The sequence below is a fragment of the Triplophysa rosa genome, linkage group LG1 (genome assembly GCF_024868665.1).
Source record: "Triplophysa rosa linkage group LG1, Trosa_1v2, whole genome shotgun sequence".
Classification (NCBI taxonomy): Eukaryota; Metazoa; Chordata; class Actinopteri; order Cypriniformes; family Nemacheilidae; genus Triplophysa; species Triplophysa rosa.
This window is the reverse complement of record NC_079890.1, coordinates 13,061,108-13,080,908: the sequence shown is the minus strand read 5'-3', so window position 1 is coordinate 13,080,908 and position 19,801 is coordinate 13,061,108. Positions and strand designations below refer to the sequence as shown.

Here is a 19,801-nt window from a genome sequence, read left to right as displayed (position 1 = left end):
ACACACAAAAAAGCTCTATACCTGCAGAACGAATTTCTGGTCCACATAGCGCTTGGCAAGAGACGGCTGGAAATCTGGACTCTCAAGAAAGCGTAAAAAGAACTCATACACCAGCTACATTTAAAAAAAAAGAAAAAGGAGAGAGAGACAAGCTATAAAAAACTGAGTGTTTTCTCACCCCATGGTGTGAGTATATGTGTTAATGTGCGTTTATGTGTATATAAATGCAGAAATATATGTACCTGTAAATGCGGCCAGGAGGCTTCCAGAGCTGGTTCATCCTCTTCTGGGTCAAACTCCGGGTTCTCACTGGGTGGGAGAGTTCTAAAAATGTTCACTGAGATCTGCAGTGAAAGAGTGAATGAGAACCAGACGAAAAGAGTTAGCACAATAAGCATCAGGTTATTCAAATATCCCTTTAATGTATGTGTTTAACCTCTTGAACATGTGTACAGTGATATTAATACCATGGTACTTGATTTTGTTACCATTGTACTAAATGATATTCATATTTCACAGCTGTACTTGGAAGACCTTGGTATTACCATGGTGCCCTATCCAAAAATATGACAGTGATAAGTGACCTGTCAGCCATGAAACAATACAACAAATTTTGTATCAAAACATTAAACGGACTGCTTAACAAAACAAAAATCAATTGCTTTCCAATTAAGGTGTTTTTCTAATCCGCTACATACAGTACAGAGCCACTGTAGCTAAACACAAGGAAACAAATGGTTCTTTAAGTGCACTTTAGAGCACTGAGATCCAGCACGTTCCTCAACGCCAATTTATCTCTCTCAGCCTCCTCTGCTTATTTATCAAATCTCGTTCTACTCCATCACTTTTTCTTTCTTTCATGATCCGTCTCACCATTTTAATAGCCTCTGGGTAAAGGGGCTCGATGAGGACCCCGCGGCTGGTGGCCACGCTCTCCACCAGCTCGTTCAGCGCCGCACGTTTGATCTCTTTTCCCTTCAGGTCGGCGACACAGTCCAGAAAGTCGAAAAGCACACTACATTGTTGAAGCTTCTTACAGAACAAGTCGTGAAGTTCGGCCACTGGGGCATCTAAGAGGCAGGGATGATAGCAGAGAAATCAAATGAAATGTACAAAGCACCACAAAGCACCAGACACGTCAAGATCTTCATTCGTTTATGCAGGAGAGCACAAATACATAGCTGCACATGACATATAGAAGCATTCTTAAATTCAATACAGTTATATTACCAGATACATTTGTGATCATTTTGTTAAAACAATAGTTTTGCTGATAGATTTGTTAAAATAAATTATTAAAATAATTACTAATAATAAGTATTACACATTTTAGCAAGCACTTTAAAAAACATAGTGCCACACTTCATTAAGCAGCACAAACATTTTTACCTGTGCTAATAATAAGAAATTATTTCTCAAGTACAATATTGACACAGACAAATAATTTTTACGGATTATGCAACCCTAATTTACTTGACTAACATTCCTGAAAATGTGCCTTAGACAATGAGCCATTGCAAACAAAATGCTGGGTGGGTAAAATATGGACAAACCCAAGCCCTGGTTTTAATTAACTTAGAAAATGTTCACATTTTTCACCCAACCATGGGTACAAACAACCCAGCATTATGGGTTAAAACTAAAATCCAGTGCTTGGGCTTTTCCGTATTTGATAACCATAGAGTTCGGGTAAAAATGTTTAAAAAAATTATAGTAAATAGAAAGAATAAAAATGGAAAACATTAATAAAAAAATCACAATTTTACTAAGTTTGGCTGTATTTGATTTGAGCTAAATGCTATTATCTGATTTATTCACAAACATAACAAGTCACTCTGTGCTTCCACACTTTATATATACAGACTTTTGTACATTTTAAGCTATATACTCACAAATACACACACACTAACATCTATAGAGTAGACAGACAGCATGGTAATGTATATTTTTGAAGTGTATGCTAATGAGAAATGAGCGGAGGCGTCTGGTGCTAACAGGATTAGTGGGCGCTATCTTTAACCCTGCTCTGTCTTGGCCTCTCTGTGGACGCAGCTACTCAGCCACCATAACCATGAAAATCTGCTTCATTCATCCAAAAACTCCCACAACTTACATGCCCTAACATTCCTGTTCAACATCTGAAATGTTCTCTCAGTTTTTCCAGTCCCAGCATGGCACTTCATACAATTATTCTCCATTAAAAATGAATTAGTCTTAACCTTCACAGTGTGGCTCAGATAGAGTCAATCAAAAAGGGTGGAGTGAAGAAGGTGGTCAAAGGAGAGAGATGTTGAAAAAACAGATAGCGAAGCAAATAAAGGTTGTGAAGTATATAAGCAATTACAGAAATTTCAATAGATTAATACAAAATCTAATGGCTTCCATTACAATGCTATTTGCAGGGATCCCACCAATAAAACCCAACACATTACCAGTAGAGACAATCCATTATCATTTCCATTCAAACCAATACAACTCCCATTATAACAATTAACTCCATTAGAATTTGAGTGATGGATTCTCTTGTTTTTTTTTAGCAGGGATTATGTTTATTGTAATCTCATAAACTTTGCGTGAGCCCTTTAAATTCAAATGGATTTTGATATCAATGTTTTAAAGTTCAACAGTTGTAAATTCACTCTGAAAGTAATAGTGGCGTCGACTCCTCTATATTCCCTCAAATTTTATGCTTATAGTTATCATTCTTGATGTAAAGAATGAAGGACAATGATATGAAAGAGTGTCTTATGTAATACTGTATGTGTTTGTGTGTGTTGTAGGAAACAGAGGGGAGGATGAGGTCCAAGAGAGCATGACACAGCCACAGCAATCAGAACAGCTAAATTGTCTTGGGAAACGCGTGTGAGAGAAACAGGGCGGAGAAACGGAAAACTGGAGGAGATGTACAGGGAAAGAAAACAAGTGAATGGGAAATTCTAGAAATATTCCAAAGAAATTATCTTCAAAACCAAAAAGAGATTATACTGACTCATGTAAAGAAAAAACAAGAATTTCTTGTCCGGACATACCATTTTGTTATGACAAGTTAAATAATGCATATCTCCCTTTTGACATGTCACTGTTGTAATAAACTCGGTAATGTTGTAAACTTGTAGGTGCTAAATATAGAGTAGCCAATAACAGTGGGACATGAGAGCGAGAGAGATGTATGCTAGGAAAAGAAACCGTGTGGAGAGGAGCGGGAGATGATGTCATCGCTCTACCCAGATCTTCTCCTCATGCTCTCACTTTACCCCTCCTCTCCATCCTTCTCTCGCTCCCCTCCATAGTTCTTTCTGTAGCGGTGGGTTTTTAATGAGGAAACTCTTTCTGGTTAAAACATATTAGTGTGTTGGCAGAACAGTTCTTGTTATTTTGGGCCACCAAAACCACCTCTCTGCCAAAACTATCAAAACAGCACAGCAAAATTACTGCAGGACAAAACAGGAACAGCTGCATTTTACATTAGACTTTTTGAGGATGTGAGGATTTTCAAATCCATTTTTCTTGAGTTTCTTTGACATGATATGAATCTGTGAATGTTTTAACATCAAAACAATAACTAAAAGTAACACAGTTTGGTGTTTCCAGTGAAAGTATCACAACCTCACTCCACTAAAACTCAACTAAATACCAATGAAGAACCAGAACGGATCATTACTATGAATATGACTGTTATATTTTTTTCTTTTGCCAATAATGGTAAAGATCTGATGTTATGTATTCAATCCAAAAACATCTATAACAACTATAACAACCTCCTATCAAACGGTTGTTTATAAACCTTATCTCAAAGTCATAAAACACTTTTTTCTATTCGGAATTCTTAACAATGAACAAGGATAAATCTGGCCTGAGGTCTTTTGCTGAACAATAATAATTTGCCGTCTGTACACCGTGCAAGCACTCTACAGCTCGCAACTGCTCCTCCACTTACTGCTTCACATGCTTATCCAATTCACTCTCTCTTTCTGTCTCTAATGCTCTTTTGTCTCTTTCTCTCTCCCTGTCTCAATAATCACTCACTCCCTCTCTTGTTCTCTCCCTCTTCCTCTCTTGCCCTCTTTATTGATCAGAGGAGGCCAGAGAGGGAGCAGGCCTTCTGTGTACTGTAACCTTACACCAGGCCTGACCAGCTGGACCCTGCAGAAATAAGCAGACAGATACATATAGCCTACATTGTGAAACTCGGTTTCTTAAACAGAAAAAGATAGATTTTCACTATGAAATAATAATTCAAAACTGCAAAACCTCAGCGCAGCATGAATCATGATCGCTACCCGATTCCACAGGTTCTTATTGCTAACCATAAGCAAAAATATTTGGCATAGAATTTAAATGACAGAACTCATCTGCATATACACATATCCTCGCAAACAGAATGTATAAATATGTCATATTGTCAAAATGTTATACACCCTAAAATGTCTAGGTTCACAGCCCATGGAAGAGTCGGAGATCTGAGTCAGAGAGCTCTGAGATGCCCATTGTCTAAGTGAGAGTTTCACCCTCCGGCAGCGACAGCTATTTACAGAGACACAAACTCACAAGGACTTGAAATCAACTCACCATACTGAGGTGGATCGAATAACATAAGATGACATAAAAAGTATTTATAAACGAGAATAAACACATCGACATCACATCATTAACAAGCCTACGATCTTAGGTCCCGTAACTCAGTGGTTCTCAAACTTTTTCGTTGTAAGGCCCCCTTTGTGTTAAGTGCATCACTTTGCGGCCCCCCATATAAAGACGTATACTCTTAAACTTAGAATTTTAATTAAACCAAAAACATTCAGTTATACAATGCTGGAACCTCAATTCTTTTGGTTGGTGGTGTCATTTTTCTGATGTTTGATTGCATAAAATCTATGATAAATTTCTATATTTCATAAAATGCCACAAAATCTGTGGCCTCCCTGGATCCATCTTGGGGCCCCCAGTTTGAAAACCACTGCCGTAACTAAAGACAGCCTACAGTAAATCTGGCAACTCAAATGTTATACATATTTTTGACTGGTCAACCAATTAAAGATTCAGGTCACGTTTTGGGATTGATAGGGTGTCTCAGCTGTTTTCTTCACCTGGTCGCTATTACACTCACACACACACACACACACACACACACACACACACACACACAAACAGCTCATGAACATAAATTCACAGCACTCAGACCAAAGCACTCAGATGCACTTTATGTCAGGTGATGTCTGTCATGCTCCAAACAGCTGATCTTGTATTCACATCGAAACATGCTATACCAGTAATGGAGTTTATGTAAGTTGCAGATATACATAACGAAAACCTGCAATTGTGCAATAATGCACATAAAAAAGTGGCAAATGGTAACACAAAATACTTTGTTAATAATTAATAATTAATCATTTGTTTTAAGTATTCGTTTATGGATTTCAAAGTGTCGTCTTTGATTGCAAGAACTGTGTGAGCTGCAAGAACTGATTTGTCTATGTTGTCTATATGTGACCCTGGATCACAAAACCAGTCTTAAGCAGCACGGGAACATTTTTAGTAAAAGACAAAAATACATTGTGTGGGTCAAAATTATCGATTTTTCTTTTATGCCAAAAATCATTAGGATATTAAGTAAAGATCATGTTCCATGAAGATATTTTGTAAATTTCCTACCTTAAATATATAAAAACTTTATTTTTGTGAGTGGATGGTGTGCCACAGTGCCCCTCATTAACAACTTCAAAGGCAATTTTCTCAATATTTTGATTTTTTTGCGCTCTCAGATTCCAGAGTTTTAAACGGTTGTATCTCAGCCAGATATTGTCCTATTCTAACAACTCATACATCTATAGAAAGTTTATTTATTCAGCTTTCAGATTATGTAAAAATCTCAATTTCGAAAAATTGACCCATAAGATGGTTTTGTTGTCCAGGGTCACATATACTCTCTATATGTATGTTATGCTGTTATATGTACTGTATTTATTTGTATGTAAACAGTAAGAAATGACCCAAAAATCAAGACTAATGATAAATGGGTTTAATGATATTTGTTGGTATTCATTCATTCAAAAACAAGCTCTCAGAATCCCGCAGAACTGGTCCAGATGTGATTTTTGCCTTTTATACATCTGGGTGAAAACAAAAGAGCCAAATAAACCCACAGCCAGCGACAGGGTTGAAATTAAACACATTGGATTTAGTGAAACTATCCCGAACTCTAGAAGTTGATTAACACTGGAGATTTGTCTCAGTGACGTGAATGACTGAAAGCAGGTCAGCTGGATGGTTAAGCAGGACAGAGGCTCAGTCTGGACCCCCTGTGACACACCAACTGGCAGGCCACCCTCAGCTGGAGTGTGTCCTGGTACCACTAAACCCTGCTTCACTGGAAATGTCACTCAGATGATTCCCGTATTACACAAAATGAATCATATCCTGCAAGAGTGTGAATCATGAAGTCATGTAGGTTCTCTAAGGTTCTTGTCACAAAGTTGTATAACTGATTTACTGAATCGCTTTATTGTTTTGCTCACTATTGTAAGTAGCTTTGTATAAAAGAGTCTGCTAAGTGTCTAAACATGTAGGCTAGTATCTTTACGCAAAAGAGTGAATTATTTTATACCTCCCTAATATATTTAATGCAGGAGCACTTGACTGCTTGGTGGATAAGCAGTTATGGCCAACTCATGAAAATCAGGATAAAACTAAAAGGGTCTCCTAACTAATGTTTTTGAAAAATATATATTAAAAAAAAAACAAGAACTTGCCAACAGATAAAATATGCCATGTGGATCTTTAGAGCCATTAAAAGGAAAGATGCTGAGATGACCAACTGAACAAGCTGATGTATCTACATATGGAGTCCTTATGGAGGTCGTCTATCAATACAGTAGCCTAAATTATAACTAGAGCTGTCAAACGATTAATCGTGATTAATCGCATCCAGAATAAAGGTTTGTGTTTACATAACATATGTCTATGTACTGTGCATATTCATTTTGTATTTATAAATACAAACACATACACAAGTATACATACTGTATTTAGGAAATATTGACATGTATTTATTTATATATACCAATAATTGAAATGATATATAAATGTTTATTAATTTTTAGATTTTCCTTAAATATATGCATGGATGTGTATGTGTTAATAAATACAAAACTATTATGCACAGTACACAGATATATATTATGTAAACACAAACTTTTATTCTGGATGCGATTAATCGCGATTAATCTTTTGACAGCCCTAATTATAACATCTAATGATTCTCAAGAAAGCACTATCAAGTTCAAAACGATCCAAATATGTGTGATTATGCCCCAAATTAAGGATTTTGGTCTGTGAACAACCTTTAGCTTGTGACTAACCACCTCATGTCCCAGTTAGATGTACGTACCTTTAAGTAAGGGCAGCGGCGTGAGCTCCACCTGGGAGCTCTGATAGCGGAACTGTGAGGAACTATGGGACCGTCGCTGCCGGGCACGGCGCATCGAGCGGCGGGGAAAGCCATCTACCTTCTCCGCGCTCGGTACTGAGAAACCCGTGGTCGGCGATGATGGGCTCGACGGAGGTAGCTTCGTAGGGGTCTCCATAGCTGCAGAGGTGGTGCTCGAAAGAGGATTGTGCGAGGAAGGAAGCCAATGGCGAGAACAGGCTCTTATAACCTTAGAGTCTTTTCACCTTCTTACTGAGTCAATATGTGTTTCTTGAATGGAAATAGTCAAATGATCGAGCGAAGATTGACTGAAGTTATCTAACCTGGTCAAAATAGGGATAGAGAGATCGTAAAAGCTATCTCTGTTCAATTTGACGCGTCTCTTGCTTGTGTCACATTAAACCCCATCAAAAACGAAATTACATTCGTAAATAAGCACAAGGGGAATCCGATTACTTATGTCTTAATTAAGAGACATCAGGGTGAACATAAATTGCTACAATAAAGACATATCTGTCGTACTGTCGTCATCGGCCTAAATATGGTCTTTATTTAAATATTTATAGATTGGAGGCATAAATCGGTACCGAATTAAATATGGGGTGTAATAATCATTCTGCTATCCGTTCATCACGGGACAATCATTCAACGTTGAAAACAAATACGCGATTATAAAATCCTGTCATATATCTCCTTTACACAGGTACAAATGCATCACTTATTCATTAAAGGTTATCGTCACATTACCAGTCACCAGCTCTGCGCCTCAAGTCCTTATCAGAGCCTCCCAATGTCCCCCTATTAATTCCGTTATTGTACCTTCGGTCGGGCTCTGATCCACGCAGGGCGGGGATGAACTGCCTCAAACGTGCCTACATGTGTACAGCATCACGGCGGCCGCTGCAGCACTGATACCCTCTTCTACCTCCTCGCGCTCAAATACACCAAACCGCCGTTCAATGACTTCTGAATCACAAGGAAATCGATAGTCTCCCTCAATATCGTCTGTCGACCTTCTTCTCCGTCGTTTCCCCCCCGTTTCTTTATTTCCAAGCAGCTACTGTCGGTCGTTGTCTTCAGGTGGTGCAAGTAGATGTAGATGCTACACACTGCAGATGACGCTCACCGCCTTCTTATTTATTTATTTACTTATACGCGACCCGTTGCTAGACATCGCGATGTTATGACTATAGCCTACCAATAGTATTTACCGTTTATCTGACTGAATATTAGCTGTTTGTTTGTTTTTATTTCGTCCGTATCTTTATCAGACAGCTGTTTTCTACCTCAGCCTCTCCCCTTCTCTTCCCTCTCTGGCTGACAGTCTGTATTAGCCGCTGTGTTTTGGGACTGTCAGGTTGGCCATTGTTCTTGCTTCATTCGTTCATCATTCCGCCAGCTCACCCGTTGCTGTATTCGCTGATTCTTGTTCAATCCGGCGCTAAGTGTTGAATAAACCCGACCTCTGTGATATTGCTGTACCGACGACGTGTTGCAGACTTATCTAACGATCACTAAATGTGATGCTGAACGCTAAGGGCGTTTAGGCTACCGAGAGACAATCCCTAACTGCTATGACCCCTGAGAAAGACAGAATGCTACTGGTAGTGATGTTTTATAAATAAATAAAAACACATGAAATATGATTTATGAATATAAAATGATTTTTTACAAACATACAAAATGCATAAAAAACAACTTGGGCCAAGCGGGCCATGGTCTTTAGATGTCCATTACATATAATGCCGTGTTATAGCTACATGTAAATTAAATACTTTTTAAATACTTTTTTTTACTCATCTGTAAAAATGGTTTAAATAAATTAGAACAATATTATTAACATATTCACACCTAGTATGGACATGGTTTCGAGTACCAGTAATGTAATGTAAATGAACAGCATTAAAGACTGTGTGCAGTATGTTGTAGTGTGTATAGCATGTGACCAAATAACAATGCAACTGAGGTTTGTGTTTTAAATTTGCGGCAAGTAGCCAACACCATTCACAATGTCCCACGGAGAAAATTCGCTACTGTCAATGAGTTCTGTTAATGACATTTCCGTTGAATTATGTGGAGAGCCCGAGAAAAAATCAAGGTCCAAGGGCAAGGGGTTAGGATCAGGGATATCTGAGGGAGGGGGTGTAGCTGTGGATGGACATCCTTGAACAGTCATGGATACTGGTGGACCATGTGGGCACAGTTTAATGCAATGAGGTTCGTGTTGTTCCAAAGCAGTGGTATAGAATTGAAGCTCTTTCTTCAGTTCGGCGATTTCTTTCAGGTATGCAGCATTGGACTGCTCTAGAGTTTGGAGTTCCTGTGTGGGAAAAAAAAGAAAAGTTGTTCAAATGCCGTTAGTTGAAATGGAAAAGGTATAAAGTGACAGGCAACATTGGAGGATACAAAGCACATTTTACAGCTAAATAAAAACGGCACATTTTAGGGTTGAAATGAATCGCTCATGTAATCTTGGAAAAGGTAGAGGATGTGATTAGACTAGCAAGTAAAAAGGGGGAAGTCCAATATTTGTACAGCATAAGAAACAGAAAGTGAAAGGGATGGGGGGTGGTGGGTGTATAACAACGAATTACACTATAACAACTTTAAAGATATATTGAACACTGGAATAAAAACACTAGTCATTAAAATTATGCAACTGTGAAATATCAAAAGCAAGTTAAACAAACCTGTGACAAAAGCTCTGTTAAGTTACCCAAATTACAGTTATGGCTAATCAGTCTTATTTGTCCCAGTCATGAACTGGGTTTCCCAGAAATGCCTGTCAGCACAGACGGATTGCGCAATACTTACTTTCATCCACACCTACGGACTACCCAGTAATCTTTGACTAACGAATACCAAAAATTTCCTCCACAGTACAGAGAAGCTACAGACACCAGACACGCAACACAAACTGAGATCAACCCCCTTTTGCAGGATGATCCATCATTATTCTAAATCATTATGATGGCAAAGGTTACGTGGCTGGCAAATGCAATAAATACAAATATTTAGCACAAGCACACTGTTCCTGTAACTCAAAAGAACCAATGAAATATAATGATAAAACGTCTTTGGATATAAGAACCTCCCAAATGCATACAGTAATATTACAAAAAAAGTAAGAAAAATATTTGTGTTTTTGTCAGTGGCTTGCATGTAAACACTTTCAAAACAAAGTGAAGAATCATTGATTAGGTGTGAATATAAGAACACACGATAATGACATTCACAAAAGGATAAACATTAAAAGAGATACAATAAGGAACTGACCTCGTGCAACACGTCTGCTTTTTGCGTCTGTTTTCTGCGACTCTTGCGAGCTGCATCTCTGTTCTTGTCTCTGCGCTGATGCTTATGTTCACCTGTTTGTTCTGTCGTCTAAGAATATTCACCATCAGATCACATAAACAGAATCACAATAAATAAACATGCACATGTCCTGTATTAAATCTAATAAACTTAAATCAGCTAAAAATATGTATCCTACCCAGTCTTGAGGACTTTGCGAATCACTTTGCGAGAAAGGGCTGCTTCGGTCAAAGTTGTCCATGAAGGCAACCGGCATCTCTAAATAAACGGATGAGTATTCCGCTAACAGTTGAATTCGTTCTATAACTTGCACATGAGAATTAACCACCAGTTCTTGCTAAAAACGTTTTTTATTAACGCAAACGCGTTCAAATGAATCCCGAAGCAGCTGTTGAAATGAACTGAAGTGCCTGGTCATGATTGAAACTTTTTATGTCATTTGTAACGTATGCTGTAGGCGGAGGAATGAGCCAATAGCTCTTTCAAGAGGTGACGCAACAACGAAGCCCATTAAAGTGTTTTCGGTTTCGAATTATTTTAAATGGTCCGGTTAGCGGAGGAGGAAGGTCGACTCCTTCCGGCAGGGTATTGCCCGTATTTAGCTTGTTCTTTTCCCGCTCCTCATTGTGACGTTTCCGAAAATATTGGGATTTCCTGTAATAAAGTGCAGCGCACACGGATAAAGTGCTGTTGGAATATGCATGCTTCTGTCTCCGTTTGTCAGTTTAAACTTGTAATTCCACAAAAAGCAAATATAAGAAATCCTAACTCACGTTGGTTAACTTTATGTGATGTATTCACCATGTTCATCTTATTTCATTTATTGAAGTAAGATTGTGCTGTGTTGATAGAATGCCTGCATGGTTCCACTAAACTAATTCATGCTGGGTGTCAATTCGTAATAAAAAGCTTTCCTGGTTGTAAAATGGGTAACTATAGTTTGTTCCTAAAGTTTGTGTCTTTTTAGAAGAGCGTGGCTGGCAGTAATCAAGGTTCTATGATTTTGCTTTGTGATAATCAGTTGGCTGGACCCCTTAACAGATGCTGTGGCACATTCAAACAAAATTTTCCATATAATAACAATAGCATGTATTTCATTTAAAGAGGCTCTTTTGTGTTCCTATTGTTTGTGAATACATTTGATTATGGAAACTTTTATCTGTAATGTAAAAGGCCATGCGAAAGAGTATGTGATTGTAAAACTATTAGAAAGCAAAATGTCAGATAATGGTACCCAATAAAGTGATCAAAACGTTTTTCGTGATGATCACCAAAGAGCACCTGACAAAAATAGATGAAATCATTATATCATTTGAATTACCTTGTTGTGTGATTTCATTCACCTCGTGTTTTCTTGTGTTTGGGAAATGCACAGACAGCGCTGCTGCCATAGAAGCAACACATTTAAGCGCTAACGATTTTTTTAATCATGACCAAACATTTTAACTGACAGCAATTCTCACCAATCCAAAACGCAGACACGCCCTGCAGCAGTGTTCCTTAGCCAATAGAATAAACGAAAGTTCAGACGCATCAACCAACCATATAAAGCTAAGGTTCTGCTCGTGGAATTTCCAACCAATGATACATGAGTATGCTGCGTCATCTCTAAGGAACTCTTCCGTGTTTTCAGAATGGCAGTGTAAGAGCGCATGTGTTTTAGTAGTTAAAGCATTATTTCGCATTTTAGCTACTTGGTGTTTTAGGATATAACATTGACGATGGGTTTACTTACGATCTTGAAGAAGATGAAGCACAAGGAGCGCGAAATGCGACTACTGATGCTGTATCTTTTCATGACAAATGCATTCAGAATGTTGTAACTTACTTGCATGATGAATATTTGATTTTATCCTTCGCATGCATTTGAGATGTTTATTTATTTATTATTCGACGTAAGTTTACTCTTCTTATGTGACTTTTTTTGTGTAAAATCTGGTGTAGATTGACGTCATTTGTGTTGATGACACTGTGCATCCTTAACATTTCAATTTCAGTGGTCTTGACAATGCTGGAAAAACAACCATCCTGAAAAAGTTTAATGGTGAAGATGTCAGCACTATTTCTCCAACGTTGGGGTTCAACATAAAGACTCTAGAGCATAGGGGGTAAAACGAGATCCTTTGTGTTTATGTATTTGTTCAGCTTCAACAAGAAGTGGAGAGCAGGCCTACTGCATTGTGGATGTTCATAGCACACATACATCTGGATTACGTCTATTTGACGTCTTCATTTACATCTGCAAGACAATCGCAATACATAGTTTGCTCATCTGCGATACATGTCGGAGGCATGTAGATGTCTGTAAGATGTTTATGATTTAGAATGGATGTAAAACTGCTCTTTCTAAGATGTTTAGCTGATGTTTTTACACAGCAGATGTTTTCCAGATCTTTAGCAGACGATCTCCGAGACGTATTGCAGATGAGTTGTAGTAAATGCAGACGTCAAATAGATGTAGCCTAAGCCAGACGGAGTGTGCTATCAAAGTTGATTACTTAAATGTATCTTACTAAGGCCTTTGATTTGTTGATGAGCACGTTTAGAAAAATCTAAGCTATTTTCATTATTTATTCATGTATTGTTGAAGAATAAAAAACAACATGCCTTAATTTAACATAATGGCGGATTAGTCTTAATTGAATAAAAAGGTAGTTAATTGTTCTTCACGTATTGTTTTTCTTAGGTTTAATCTGAATATCTGGGATGTGGGAGGTCAGAAGTCGTTGCGGTCGTACTGGAGGAATTATTTTGAAAGCACAGATGGACTGGTGTGGGTAGTGGACAGTGCAGACAGATTGAGACTGGAAGACTGCAGAAAAGAGCTGAGTACTTTATTACTAGAGGAGGTGAGATCGCCAGTGTCTTCAGTTAGATTTTATGATATATATTTCACTTGGTAGTTGTACTGTATATATACTTTTATTTTAATAAGCACATTTTTACATTCAATTCTTCATTTGCGTTCTCTTAAACAGCGATTAGCAGGAGCCACTCTGCTAGTGTTTGCCAACAAACAAGACCTGCCTGGTGCGCTATCAAAAGATGCCATACGAGAGGTATTTGTTTCCTTTTTTAAGCAGTATTTCTTACACTTCTGCAGGTGACAATTGTGAATAATCAGTTAAAGTGATCATATATATTTTTTTCTCCACAGGTTTTAGGCCTGGATGACATTAAGATGCATCATTGGTGTATAGTGGGATGCAGTGCAGTGACTGGTGAAAACCTGCTGACAGGCGTGGACTGGTTACTTGATGATATAGCAGCTCGGATCTTTACAGCTGACTGAGGGACTGAACATTTCAACACAAATAATGGACAATACAGAAGGCTCCTGTTGAACTTATTCATACAAATATATCTCAAAAGATTTAAAGTTTAGCTCCAACAAAATGTACCACTTACGGAAGATATATCACCATTATACTCCGTTTTCCAGTTGCCCAGTATATTTAGTGTATGGTTCATTGTATTAATAAACCTGAAACATGCAGGGGTGGGCAATTCCAAGTCCTGGCACACTCTGCAGAGTTTACCTAAAAAAAACCTAACCAGTGTGTTCAGGATTACTGAAAATGACTTGTATGTGTTTAGGATTGGAGATTAACTGCACTTTAAATTATTCAACTCTGAAATTGGCTCAATTTAAGAATATCAGTGTAGGCTTGCCCTATCTTGAACTTTATTTTAATAAGTTCTAGAGATTGTGTCTGTCGCATATTTCTTAACCTTTTTAATATGTAATAACTGACTAAATCATTTTTGACTTGTTCACCTGGACCCAACTGTTTTACAGCGCTGGCAGTCCTTATTTTCTTTGTGAAAAGGCAGCAATTTGTTCCCATTAATATACTTAAGTCATTGTCATCTCCAAAGTTTGGTTTACATGCTTTTAAGTGAAATCCTTTTATGCATGATCCAACCACATATTTCTGTATTTGGGGTACAAGCCTTTGCATTTGAGGGGGCCATGTATAACTAGTTTGGTAAGTTTTCTCCCTTATTAATGTAGTCCAAATTTATTTGGGTTGTAGCAGAATTCTGCACATTTTAATGTTAACATTTGGGTTGTAACAATTTGTTACACAAAAGCTGTAACAAATTCCAAAAACCCAAATATGCATCTCCTTGAAACATGGGATAACACGTAGTCAACCATTAAGAATGTAGAGTACACAAATGCAAATTAAAATTCAGTGATATGTTTTGCATCTGTGAATAGGTAATGAACTTAAATGTCATGTGCAATTGATTCATCTTAATTCATTAATTTCCTTGACATGCCCAACATTAACATATCTTTTGTACTTGCAAGTATTTAGAAATTGCATTTCTTTGAGTTTTGGCAAGCAATCTCATTTTGTTGTATAATTGTCATAACATTTTCCTGCAAATCACACGACTGATATAAGTTTTAAAAATAACTACACATCCTGTATGTCACATTTAAGACACACAGTTAGAATTTAATACAATTGATATTAGTCACACCACATAGGTAGTTATACGTCATAGACCCGTAACTCAAAATAATTTCAAAGCAAAAAACAAAACCAATTACATTCATCCTAGTTGAGAATCATTGCTAGAAGGCTGGTAAGAGAAACAAGATCTGAAGACAAGATTTAAGAGAAACCATTTATTCTGTACAATACTTGTGCATCCAACATACCAGTACATTAATTTCGGAAGACGAAGAGTATCATGACATTCATAGTACAAGACGCTACAAAAATCAAGCGAGCATTGAGGGATATCAACCAGTCATGAAACAGACTGGGACAAAAGCAGAAACACCAGCATCCAGTGACATCAGGGGAGCCTAGAGAAGCAAAACAAAATGTTGAGGCACAAGGAAACATTAGTATGGGTATGAGGTGTATGGTACGGTTCAGAGGGGTTACCAATCACTCATGACTTCTCAGTCTGGGGCGGTAATCACGTCATCATGTCCATACCCAATTTAAATTGTATAGCTGAAATCTTGTCTACCTACCTTAGAAGTAAACATGCAGTACAGCAGCACAGGCAATGTATCGAGTCACCTGAGAGGAGACAGGAAGCTTGTTCATGTGCAATATTACAGGTGAAATTAAGTGAACTAATTACTGGAGATCAGAGAGTATCAATCAGTCAGATAAAACTCAGACTGGGGCGATATATCAGTCATCACACCTACTAGTTCAGATAACTTAAGAGGTCCAGAGGAATCTTGAGTCTTACCCACAAAGATGAAGCACTTCCAAAACCCATCAGTTCTTCAGCAGTACTGAAAGGAGCCAACAAACAGAAATTAGAACGGAAAAACGAACAAACTATCTAACCGTTTTAAGGCTAGTCCCTCTCAGACCGTTGGTAACCCCAACAAATTATCCCCTTTTTGCCCAGGCAACACCAGTGGGTTCACCTTTTCAGGTTCTGGAGTTGACAAGGCGTAAGACGCGTGCATGTTACATCATAAAAGGACCAGCCGTGATGGTGTTTGTATAGCTAGTGTAGATCTTTACTCACCTAATAAGATATCTGGTGAGCCACCTTTAAACAAAAGAAAACCTGCATGTTACTTCAGACACACAAGCAAACATCAACATTAACAGTAAGGACTGTAATATCAGTTAAAAGTTGTCAACAGAATTTCAGGCGAACAAGATTCCACAAGTATATCATCATGAGTTACAGCAGGATTGTGTTTTAGGCACAAATGGCACCTATACCTCACCTGCAGGTCCTAGAGCATGAACCGTAGAACTCATTTCATCTTTGATCACAAAAGCCCTGAAAAGAAATGGAAAAGCATGTTTGGCAGTGTCAAACACCACCAGTTACGCAGTTGTAATACAGAATCTATGAACTGGGTGTTTGTCTTTTCACTCATCACAGAGCATACAGCAAAAATTGGAACCATTTCTTACAGATATTGCAATGGGTTTGAAATTCACTTCATACTATTGACTAACCACTGCAAAAAATTAAGCCACTTGCTGACAAAATGTACGGATCTCAATTACTTCACATTTGCCTTAGCATACCACTACTGCAGCTCGGTTAGCATGCACATGACTTGCCATAAATTGCATACCAACCAGAAACTAGTTTACCCTCATTTCCCACCACTGATCCATATCAGTAAATAATTAAAGATCAGAGGTTCAGTCAAAAGGATTTCCCACACATCAAGTATAAATCTGAGAAGTATGGATCAGAGAGGTTTACCAATCAATCATGACTTTTCAGACTGGGGCGGTAATCACATCATCAAGTCCATACCCAAACCATGTGCATGTTAAATAAAAAAAACAGTAGATGGTGTTTGTATAGCCAGTGTAGACAACTCACCTGTTCAGATATCAGGTGCACCACCTTAATAAAAACAAAATACGCGTCACTTCAGACACACAAACAAAGAGCAATGTTCAAAGTAAGGACTGCAACTTCAGTTAAAAGATTTGTCAACAGAATTTCAGGCGAACAAGATTCCACAAATAAATCATCATAAGTTACAACAGTATTTTGTTTTGGGCACAAATAGCACCTATACCTCACCTGCAGGTCCAAGAGCGTGCAACTCATTTCATCTTTGATCACAGAAGCCCTGAAAAGATATTAGGAAGCAATGGTTGGCAGCGTCACACAATGCCAAAATTGTAATACAAATACAACATTCTTCTTAATCTATCAATCTCTCAGTTGTTTGTGCCTTTTCACATTGGGTCAAAGTGAGCTAGGAGTTCTCATCACAGAGACTTGAGCATAAAACTAGTGAGAAAAAAAATCCAAACACACCTTTACAGCTAGGTCACCTGTTTCAAAGGTAACTTTGTGCAGGCTCCACCTGAGAGAGAGAGAGAGAGAGATTGAGAACTTGCATGTTTGGCACATGGAAAACAGCAAAGTTTATCTTAGTCCGATCAGGTCTTTGGTGACTATGATGCCATGGGGCAAAAAGGCAGTCAATAAACGCAGGTTTAAAAGAACTCACCAGGAAGCCAGTGCATCCCAAGTCTTCAGCAGAAGAAATTTAAGATTAACCTAAACAAACAACAGGGATAAGAATGGGAAGCAGCCATCACAAATTAAATACCACAAAAAAAAATCTGATCAGACTTTGGTGACTAGAATGCCATATGACAAGTCTGTCGTCCAGTACAATAATGGTAAAAAAAATAATCATCTCAGACCAAGCTGAATTAAAGACTTCTATTGTATAAACTACTTACCAATACATCATGGGCACTGTGCACACTCAATCCCAGCTTCACGTGGCACCCTTAGAATTAAAAGAAAAATTAATATTGCAATTGGATGAGACCAGACTGAACCCCAGCCGTATGCGTCAAGTCAGAATATAAAAGACAACATCACTGAAACTCAGACATATGCTTGTCATTGAAATCATCATTCTAAAAAAAATCATAAGAAATAATCGTGAACAAAACTCACCATGATATTAAAAGCTCTGGACTTCAATGCACCAGATGCAACTGAACCTGAAAGATGTCCCAAATGAATTTACAGGGTCTATTTCACAAACACTAAACTTACCCACATAACATTTCAATGTGAGGTGGCAGTTCAATGCTACTCAGTTAAGAACAACTTCTTCAATGCATATCAGGAAGAGAGAATTCATTAAGTCATCAAAGTAGCACTTCATGAGCCCTCAATGTTAAATTGACAATTTGAAGAACTGACATGTAAATGTACATGTGACCAACCCACTGCTTGACATGTTGGCTAAATTGAACATCTAGATTAAAAACACTATTGCATTATATTTAGGGATGTAACGATTCACAGTGAGCCGGTTGAAAATCGGTTATAATGAGTGACGATTCAAATCGGTTGAGGTGTGAACTGAATCGCAATACATTTTTTGAACAGCAGGGGACGCTATTTTCACTGCAAACCTAAACATGCTGGACATGCTGATATTGCTTAAATGCAAAAAAATCCAAGAAAAGCTCAGACAGTATTAGTTTGTTTATATTAAAGAGACTTTCTATTATTAATTTGTTATAAAATTGCAGTTTAGTTTTGTTATTTGAAATGAAACATTTTATTATACAAAGAAACGAAGCATTTAAGAAATAATGCAAGGGAAGTTGTTCATTTCTAATTTGTTTCAACTCATTTTGTAAAAATAAACCGAGAGTAAATCGTGAATAAATCGCATCGTGAGATGACTCGCATCGTGAATCCTTACATCCCTAATTATATTATTTACTAAAGTAACTTTATAAACTATATTAACCTATATTTGCTAAACTAATATTTACTATAGTAAGGTTCAAAAACACTATTGTATCTGCAAAAGGAGGGATTTTACCGCAGTAAATACAATAGTACACTGCATAATGTGGACAAATATATAATTGTCTAATAAAAGAATGGAAAACATAGAAGTCAATTAATTGCCCCCAATTTACCCAACTGTTACCGGTCTCTTTATGTGATAAACGGCCCTGTCCATACCTGTATAAATATCTTCTGTTACACAATAAAGATCTTTGGATGAATGTCAGTGACCAAACAGATCTCAATCCCCTTTTAATGCCATAGGAAAAATACATACTATAGGAGTCAAAGGGGATGAGATCTGTTTGGTTACTGATATTCTTCCAAATATCCTTCTTGGTGTTTAGCATACCGCATCCATTTAATAGGGACAGAAACACATACATTGTACACCAGGCCACTATCACAGCATAAATTCCTATTTAAGATCCAAGTTTCATGTTGAATTAAAAGAGGTGAGCTACAAGATATAAACTTATTGAGGAGTTCAATGAAACCCATAGTTAGGCCTGATTCAAATGCTTACATGTGCACCCAAGCAAGCTAAAACGTCCAAAACGTATAGGCTGAACGTTCACAAACGAATAAATGGACATCGCACACAAATAAACTCACCTTTCCAGCCCATCAGCTGTAGTTTCATCGTGGCCCGCATGACTGCAAAAGAAACTGCAGTTAAGACAAGCATACCCACGTGGAGCTTGCAGAACATGTTAACTGTACATTTGATTAAAACACAAATGTAATCAAAAGGCCAATCTC

The 19,801-nt window shown here is 37.7% G+C and overlaps 3 protein-coding genes, 1 long non-coding RNA gene and 5 other non-coding genes across 10 annotated transcripts in view; 1 reads left to right on the top strand and 8 right to left on the bottom strand.

Annotated features, from left to right (window-relative positions):
- Window positions 1-8,937, bottom strand: part of ppp2r5b (protein phosphatase 2, regulatory subunit B', beta) — a 37,178-nt gene extending 28,241 nt beyond the window's left edge. Inside the window, exons 1-5 of one of the 2 annotated variants that reach the window (XM_057335970.1) lie at window positions 8,174-8,937; window positions 7,388-7,749; window positions 874-1,070; window positions 243-344; window positions 22-114 (exon numbers count right to left, since the gene is read on the bottom strand). In XM_057335970.1, the coding sequence (XP_057191953.1) occupies window positions 22-114; window positions 243-344; window positions 874-1,070; window positions 7,388-7,583 (588 nt within the window). In that variant the 5' untranslated portion in view covers window positions 7,584-7,749; window positions 8,174-8,937. The remainder of the gene's footprint in view (window positions 1-21; window positions 115-242; window positions 345-873; window positions 1,071-7,387; window positions 7,750-8,173) is intronic. The other variant, XM_057335978.1, reaches the window with a different exon arrangement.
- Window positions 8,938-9,113: 176 nt separating this feature from the next.
- Window positions 9,114-11,413, bottom strand: batf2 (basic leucine zipper ATF-like transcription factor 2). The gene is made up of 3 exons (XM_057335991.1): window positions 10,920-11,413; window positions 10,703-10,810; window positions 9,114-9,746 (listed from the first exon to the last, which is right to left on the bottom strand). Exons 1-3 carry the CDS (start codon window positions 10,995-10,997, stop codon window positions 9,402-9,404), a joined length of 531 nt encoding a protein of 176 aa, XP_057191974.1. The 5' UTR covers window positions 10,998-11,413; the 3' UTR covers window positions 9,114-9,401.
- Window positions 11,414-12,341: 928 nt separating this feature from the next.
- On the top strand, window positions 12,342-15,058 carry arl2 (ADP-ribosylation factor-like 2). Its single transcript, XM_057336799.1, has 5 exons — window positions 12,342-12,527; window positions 12,739-12,849; window positions 13,428-13,590; window positions 13,720-13,800; window positions 13,899-15,058. Exons 1-5 carry the CDS (start codon window positions 12,463-12,465, stop codon window positions 14,031-14,033), a joined length of 555 nt encoding a protein of 184 aa, XP_057192782.1. The 5' UTR covers window positions 12,342-12,462; the 3' UTR covers window positions 14,034-15,058.
- Window positions 15,059-15,352: 294 nt separating this feature from the next.
- Window positions 15,353-17,072, bottom strand: LOC130552121 (uncharacterized). The gene is made up of 4 exons (XR_008962682.1): window positions 16,464-17,072; window positions 16,256-16,279; window positions 15,968-16,013; window positions 15,353-15,789 (listed from the first exon to the last, which is right to left on the bottom strand). It is a non-coding gene; the product is annotated as an uncharacterized LOC130552121 (long non-coding RNA).
- LOC130563244 (small nucleolar RNA SNORD31) lies at window positions 15,630-15,701 on the bottom strand. The gene has a single exon (XR_008964081.1). It is a non-coding gene; the product is annotated as a small nucleolar RNA SNORD31 (small nucleolar RNA).
- Window positions 15,854-15,924, bottom strand: LOC130563237 (small nucleolar RNA SNORD31). The gene has a single exon (XR_008964080.1). It is a non-coding gene; the product is annotated as a small nucleolar RNA SNORD31 (small nucleolar RNA).
- Window positions 16,084-16,208, bottom strand: LOC130563249 (small nucleolar RNA SNORD22). The gene has a single exon (XR_008964082.1). It is a non-coding gene; the product is annotated as a small nucleolar RNA SNORD22 (small nucleolar RNA).
- On the bottom strand, window positions 16,938-17,010 carry LOC130563231 (small nucleolar RNA SNORD31). The gene has a single exon (XR_008964074.1). It is a non-coding gene; the product is annotated as a small nucleolar RNA SNORD31 (small nucleolar RNA).
- A 350-nt stretch (window positions 17,073-17,422) lies between the features above and the next one.
- On the bottom strand, window positions 17,423-17,487 carry LOC130563225 (small nucleolar RNA SNORD29). Its single transcript, XR_008964073.1, has one exon. It is a non-coding gene; the product is annotated as a small nucleolar RNA SNORD29 (small nucleolar RNA).
- Between the last annotated feature and the right edge of the window lie 2,314 nt (window positions 17,488-19,801).